General features: G+C 38.4%; 1 protein-coding gene across 1 annotated transcript; it reads right to left on the minus strand.

Moving 5' to 3' along the window:
• Nucleotides 1–242: 242 nt before the first annotated feature.
• Nucleotides 243–8092, minus strand: tgm1l3 (transglutaminase 1 like 3). Its single transcript, XM_051662902.1, has 14 exons — nt 7912–8092; nt 7396–7721; nt 6612–6803; nt 6125–6376; nt 5883–6001; nt 4867–4974; nt 3859–4036; nt 3626–3764; nt 3350–3542; nt 2937–3090; nt 1892–2176; nt 1174–1334; nt 900–1036; nt 243–767 (listed from the first exon to the last, which is right to left on the minus strand). Exons 2-14 carry the CDS (start codon nt 7718–7720, stop codon nt 623–625), a joined length of 2388 nt encoding a protein of 795 aa, XP_051518862.1. The 5' UTR covers nt 7721; nt 7912–8092; the 3' UTR covers nt 243–622.

An 8092-nucleotide genomic window follows, 5' to 3' on the forward strand; every position in this document is an offset into this window, starting at 1 on the left:
TTTACACTAAATACACCTGTTTAAAGGATCCATTCGGTCAAACCTCCCATTAAGTGAATTAGAAAAAGAAAAATCTAGAAGTGTACTGTAACATTAACTACAGCAATTACAGTGTGTACATATTCAGAACAAAACTGGATTATTCAGCATGATGATAATTGTACTTTAATACTGTAAACTTGAATGGAGAACTATGGATTCAGAATTACGCATCACAAACAACAACACATGATGTACTGTGATTAAAAGACTTTATTGATGCTACATGAAGGACAGATTATTAATGCAGCTAAAATGAGAAAATTTGTCAACCACACATTTTCAGTTTGGTAGGTTGAGTATGCAAACAAAATAAAAAATTAAGCATTAAAGTTAATGATTAAATTATTAGAATGATTACAAAAATGTTTAGAATGATTGAAAATTTGCAATCTCCCTTGAACTATATAAATCCCACATCCCAAAATATGACTTCCACAAATAAACTGATGAATCAACAATGATTAAATGACTGAGCCAAGACTACGATTAAATGCACCATTTGGTATCAATACATGTGAAAAGCACAATCAAAGGTTTTCATTGAGGAAGCTTCCTCTCCTTTGGTAATTTTTGTGCGTTTTCACTTTTCTTTGACAACAATGTTGGTGACTCCATGCACCTGAGTCAGCTGAGGACAGTCGAGGGATGCCAGAAGTTTGTGTGGGCCATGACACTTGGGAAGAAATGTTTCCGTCAGGTTCACTGTGGCCAGACTTGCAATGTCACTGAGAAAGAGCGGGACAAAGACCATTATATACCACTAAAATTGAATAGTAACACATCCTATTCCCTTTTGACAAATTTTGACAAAATGATCAAAATGAAAGTGTAATTGATAAAATATTCTTGTGTCCTACCCATAGTTAATCATTCTGCAGTGCTTCTGTCCCAGTCCCTCAATACGGAAAATCGCGTTCTTCAGCACGCAGGGCAGTGGGTTCTGGAATGTGATTTTGACTGGCACCTCTTTGCCCATCACACAATCACAAGCAGGCTGAAAGAGATAGTCACATGCAAGCCGCATTAAAACTTGTGTTTCTTGATTGAAGCTAAACGCAAATGAACACCAGAAGGTGAAATCTTAGTTTAGGGAAAGTTTTAAAAGATACAGTACTTGTTGTTCAAACTCACAGTGATAACAAGATCGGGAGTGCACAGTCTAAAGTTGAACCGTTTGGCCACAACTTGTTTAGTCTGAGTGACCTGTCCAGCGACAGTAAGCATCATGGCTGCATGGTCCACTAGGTGGGTCTTATAATCCTCATATCGCAGGGTCCAATCCAGAATCTTGGCTGAAGATGGAAAAGAGAGAAATACTGGATAAATAGTAATTCTCTGTAAGTTTGCTTTTAAAAATATATTTTCACAAAACTGCAATCTGATTGTGAAGCTTTTGTAACCATAATGGCCAGACGATTCATACTGTTCAGGTAGAAGTATCCCAAGCCTCCAACTTACACAGTGGAACCAATAAAAATTATGTAACTGCGGCAAAATTTTTGCAAAACAACATTACCTGGTTCATTACGCGTATCGCAGCAGTTCCGAGGTGAAAAGTCCAATTTGTGGCACTAAAAGCGAGTTTCAGGTTCATGCTCTTTTGGGTTTTAAATCAACATAACCGACCTACATCCACTAAACCTTAAACTAACCATTAATGTCATAAAAAGCAAATGTGATATGGAAAGTAAGCCTCTAGTGTTCAATACACCAGTAAACTGCTGCGATATTTACAAGAAAAAATAATTTTGCAAAAATGTAGTTATAGTAACATGATTTTATATGATTAGGTCATTTATTGTTTTCCCCCTTTTGTAACACTTGATTTCGAGTTTCTCTCATTCCTCACATTCACAAGCCTTGAGCTCAAAGCATGTCTGGTCCTTCTTCACCAAGGCCTTGTGTACTCCAGTGTAGTACATGGCTGCCATATGGCTGTGGAGGGTGACGCTACGAGGCGAGCTGCATTTGTTCTTCAGGGCAATGGAAATAACTGCATCCTTGCCGACACATGGTCCATCCCCCTGCATGGTGACTTCACAGACTACATCCTCAGCGCAGGTCAGTGGGTATATGCATCTCTTGGAGCCGTGGCGAATGGCTGTTTCCACAGCATTGCGCTCCTCCTCTGAGCCTGATGGATTTGGTAGGATTGAAAGGAAAGAGAAGTTGAAATAAAAACTATAAAGACAGAAAGTAAAACACTGACTTTTAACCAGTCTATAACCATGGACATGTTCCACTAACGTCTGACAACCAGAAAGATTCCAAATACTTTTTTTCTATAGCAATAGATATATTGTTCAATATATATAGACTCACTGAGCACTTTATTAGGAACACCTGTACACCTACTTATTCATGCAATTATATAATCAGCCAATCGTGTGGCAGCAGTGCAATGCATGAAATCATGCAGATACGGGTCAGGAGCTTCAGTTAATGTTCACATCAACCATCTGGCTGGGCTGGTTTGAGTATTTCTGTAACTGCTGATCTCCTGGGATTTTTATGCACAACAGAAAATCAAGAGTTTACTCAAAATGGTGCCAAAAAATAAAAAACATCAAGTGAGCGGCAGTTCTGCGGAAATGCCTTGTCGATGAGAGAGGTCAATGGCCAGACTGGTTCGAGATGACAGAGAAAGGCTATGGTAACGCAGATAACCACTCTGTACAATTGTAGTGAGTTCTCAGTGAGTGTATATTGAACAATATATCTATTTGAAACCTAACAAGATTTTTTTCTGTGAAATGCTTGGCTTGAAAAGTGTGTTTGTCCTTCAATTCTAAGTGGCTTGAGTGTCTAAATACCTTTTTTGGAGCTGAGATTTCCTGGATGTTCCTATGTCAGATGTGTATGAGATGTGTGTTTGTGTGTGAGAGACGATTTACCTTCTGGATGCTTGTAGTGGTGTGTAATATCTACACGTTTGTCTGATCCAACAGCCTTCGTGCTGATGCAGTGACCCACTGCGTTCTTGTCCACATGGACCACAGTGAAGGTTCCACAAGCTGTCCGCTGCCAGAAGACTATATCACTGTTCACCTAGAGCAAGAAAATAAAAATTCAGCATAAATCTACAATATATAAATCAATGTAGTGAGACTGTGTTTGTGTGAGACAGAGATGGTAAGACAAAAATAAAGAGCTTAAGGGTCTGAGAAATAAAGAGGGTGAGAGTTGTGGATGAGGACATAAAAACAGATTTTTGTGAAAATTACAAAATCTGAAATCATAATTATCATGTTTTACATCAAAACCATACATGCTGGAATATATCATTATGAGTAAGGATTTCACGTACTTCAGCAAAAACAAAGGGCGTTTCATATTTGAGGAAGACCTGCCCGCTACGAACTGCAGCAACAGAGGTGGGGCCACAGCGGTAGAAGCCCTGGCTGGTCTCCTGAGGAGTGGCATCAACCACCTGCCAACCTCCAAACCCAGCTGGCAGGTCTGGCCGGGTCATCCAGGCCTCATTCCACACGTGGTAGTTCCTACACAAAAAGGAGAAGAAAGATGTCTTCAGTGCTTGGGCCCTAATGATGCTATAGCTGATTAGGTTCACACATAATCTTACCAGATTGAATCACGGTTTAGGTGATCAATTAACTCAAAGTTTTCATCAAAATAAACATCTACTGTCATAGAAATGTCAGTGTCGTGAGCAGAACAGAAGTTGGAGACGGGACGAGCGGGAATGCCTAAGCATCTTAACACTATGAGAAAGATATAAAAAAAAAAAGTACGTGAATTACACCACATCGCTCTCTTATAGCCTTTTCTCCTTGTCCATTTTGCGCAAACACTTACCCGTGTTGGTGACTCCGGCGAAGGCCAAGCTCTGTCCATATCTGACAGGTATTCCTCCACTTTTGTGGTACCGGTTTAGAATGGGACTGCTACCACACCAAGATGTAGGAGAAACTCCAGCACTATAGCAGTTTGACCAGTTACCCATCAACACACCGCAGTCATCATTGGCATTAATCTGTCAAAGGGAGACCAATAAAAGATGAAAATTGATATCAGCATACAACAGCACTCTGGTGAGCCAATCAGGCAGTTTGTTTGGCTAGGTGTAGGTATGGGAATCCTAAGGAATTCAATGATTCTAATTCCTCTTAACTATTCCGGTTCTTTTACAGTTCCTTATAGTACTTTTAAGGAATAATCTGTAAATTGCATGCAGCCCTTAGCATCCTGTTGCCAAATGATTTGATCATTTCAGATTCAGAGCAGATATAACAAATCAGAAATAAATGTAATAAAATTCTTGTAAAATGTGTATTTACACAGACTTTTTAAGGCATTAATGCACTCCAATAATTGATCCTACCGTAACTAGAAAAAAAACAAAATTCTTGAAATGTGTAGTCCCATCTTTAACAATACATTGTTGAAGTCTCAATTAAGTACACCATTACAAAAACACAGTAACAGTTCTTATTTAATTTTGAGTCACACATGATGAAAGTCATAACTTCAGTCAAATTTACTTCGACTGAGTCATTAGTACACTAGTAGCACTTTGTGTTTCATGCTGTAGATGCAGTAGCGGGGCAGTGTTGCCATTGAATTGCTCTGAAGGAAACACGGTCAGAGTATTTATTACAGCGTCCCATCTGCATTGGCTGAAAATTGCACATTTGGGAACAGTTAACGGAACCAAAAGTCATGAAAATCATACGATTCGGATATTTTTTATTTTCTTTTAATGGAACCGTTTCTGAACAAGAACCGGTTCTCGGTTCCCAACCCCTAGCTATGTAAGTGTGAAAATCTGGATGTCAACACAAGGAAAGTAAAGTGAAGACTCACCATGGCAGATACCACTCTGGCAATGTTAATGGGACTTCCCCATCCTGAGCAAGGAGCACCACTCTTCTCCAACACAAAGAAACACGCTGCCAAGACTCCCTCATCAAACTAAGAATAACAGATCAGAAAGGAATAAAATTAAAGATTAAGACAGTGTGACTGCCATGCTATCTTTATCTTAAAATGTATGATTTTGGAATTATATATATATATATATATATATATATATATATATTTAATGCCTGAAATTAAATATAAAAATGGGGTGATCCTGAAAAAACCATGCTACACTTGTGTTTTAGCACTTTAGAAAAATATACTTCACTTCATATCTTTGTTGTTCATTCATTCCAGGGCTTGACATTAATGGTCGTCCCTTGTCCAGCCAAACCAATAAATAATTTTGGACAACTGAAACATCAAATAGGGTTGTCTGATCGGACAACTAAAGTCATATTATGCTGTAAACGCAGCATAGAAAAAGTGCAATGAAACAGACATTTTAAATGAGGCACAGATGAGGCATAAATGTATTTAAAGAGGAATCACAGTCACGGGAAATAGTGTAATGCGCTGCAACTACTGATTCTGGACAGCCAGTAGAGGACGCTGGGGTATTTATTTCAATTATTTCTGCCGGAGCGACTATGTTGTTCATACAATATGCATCACTAATTTCATTCAATTTTAGTCGCTGTCCGGTTTGCTTATGCTCCAGGTTCACTTTGTTTTCACATTCATGTTTTTTTGCAATTCCAGAAATAAACTGTAAAAGCAAAGAGAATGTAAAAACACCTTACTTTATAATCAGTATGATCTAATAAAGTCATGTAGTGAAAATCATGCATCATTTCTGGATCACTATGGTTGACTTTATATTCCTGATGCCTCATTTCCATTTTTTATTTTCTCGAAAAATTGACTTAGGCTTTCAGACAAGTAACCCATCACTTTACTTACTGAAAACCTTAATGTCAAACCCTGCATTTATATGTAATTGAAAGCATAATTTGTACCTGACCAAAGTCCCAGGTTCTGGTAGCAATCTGATGCTTTGTTCCATAGTAGATTTTGCCCATGCTATTCAAAACATACTCAACTTTCCGTGCTTCATCTTCCAGGTACACAGAGTCATCTAATAAAAAAAGAGAGAGTGTGTTAAAATTTTAACTTTTCATTTTCATTTAATTTTGCTCTTATTCAAGAATTTTCAACTTTTTTTTTTCCACAAATGAAAAAGCTCTTTATTCATCCATACCTTTACACCATGGGTTGAACAGCATGTAAATGTCATTGCAAGGGTTGCATAATGAAGTGGCTCTACCCATTGGGCCACACGTGACAATAGTGAGCCTGTAACGTCCAATAGAAGCAGTTGGAAGGGAGTAAACGCTCAGTTTGATTCGATTTTGTGCCCGTTCGACAATCTTGGCCTCCCAGCGATTTTTCTTGAATTCGTCCACAACTGGAACAATCACCAGAGTGCCTTTGCATATTGATGGAACATTACCTGTAAAACAAACACAAAAATGTAATAGTGAAGATTTGCCTTTAAAAAAAAGTAAACATTTTAATGTTGATTTAGCCACTTACCAATGTTTTTAATGTATTTGAATGTACTAAACTCTGTTCACATGTTGTTGTTATCTACTATATCTAACAATGTCTCAGGATGAGTCACAGTATACATGATTTAATAGCAAGATTGCAACTAATCACAAAGATTTAATGGGGCATAAACTAACCAAGTCTCAGCTCCAGGTGAAGTTGGTCAGTCTTTGGATTAAAAGGCCTGGACAGCTCAATCCACATCTGGAAACATTGTCCTCTTCGGATGATGAGGTGATCACTACGGTAACAATCTGTGTGATGCTCCTGTCGATTCTGACACTTCCAGGATTTGATGAGGTCAACACATCGTACCTGTAGTGCCACATCTGAATAACAGAAAGAAGAAATTAATTAGTCAGAGTGCCTAGTTATGTTGGCTTTAGAAAACAAACCCCACACTTAGTTTATGGTTTTTCCCAAATCCCTCAACCAAGACCAACATTTCTAACTCTAACTCCTCCTAGAGCTTTCAAGCTACATCTAACAAATGTGGCACAGACCTTCAGCCTGTTCTGACTTAGTGTGCTATATCTTTTCTAACTGATCGGACTAATGGTTTTCTTGTAACACACATTAAAAGAGGCATACAATCCTATAAATGGGCTGTTCAAATTGGCCAATACTTTATCAGAATGATTTGAAGCTCCAACTTTCAAAACTGTCAAACACAAATATGTGCAAGGCCTTAATCCATCCATCCATTGATTTACCTATTTGTCTTTCTTTTCCCTCTGCTATTCTGCCTTTGTCTGACCGCTGGGTTTGTAAAACCTCCAAAACTTCAAGCTTTAAAAACTGTTTAAGTTTTCAGGCCAGGGTTTTTTCAAGACAATTTCAAAGTTTGTCCTGACGATTTGTATTTTTCTAGTTAAATGCTATGCTTAAAAGAACACATTTTCCATCATGCAGTGCTCTTACCTCCACAGACTTGCTTGCCATGGCAATCATCAAAACAATCCTTAAGGAAAACTTCCTTACAGTCATAATCATGGCATGGTGTCATATAGTTGCAAGGGTTCACACTAGGGTACACCCAAGGTTTAGCGCAAGGGTCTGCGCAAGGTTTCTCGCAAACGCTCACGTAGGGCTTCACACTAGGACTCTCACAGGGCTTCACGCAAGGGTCATCGCAAACCGGCATGTAGCACGGCCCGCTCCTGAAATGGCCAGACTCCAGTTTAATGGCTGGGAAACGGCCAATAGAGCAGAAGTTCTTGTTCACGCCACACTTTACAATAGACATGCTGTGAGGTGCAAAACAAAAAGCATGAGAGGAAGGTATTAGTTGTTGTCTATTCATACTGTAGGTGGATAACCATTAATACGTTAACCATTCATGCTTTAAATATTACAAAAAATATATAATAAATTGCATTTAGCTTCTCATTTAAGACTCAAAAAGATTATTTAAGCATTTTAAAGCTGATTACTTACATGTTAGCAGTTCTTTCTCTTGTCTGAGGTTGAAGAGTGCCTTGTCCCTGTTTGTTAACAGAGTAATTGTTCTTCGAGAACACTTACTAAAGTCAGTGAAAATGAAGTCTTGATAGATCAAGCTCTTTTTTTTCGCTGTAAAATTCTCTCTGGAAAAGCCTGGTATATATACACAGTTCCA

This window comes from Myxocyprinus asiaticus, chromosome 29 (assembly GCF_019703515.2).
Source record: "Myxocyprinus asiaticus isolate MX2 ecotype Aquarium Trade chromosome 29, UBuf_Myxa_2, whole genome shotgun sequence".
In the NCBI taxonomy this organism is placed as follows: Eukaryota; Metazoa; Chordata; class Actinopteri; order Cypriniformes; family Catostomidae; genus Myxocyprinus; species Myxocyprinus asiaticus.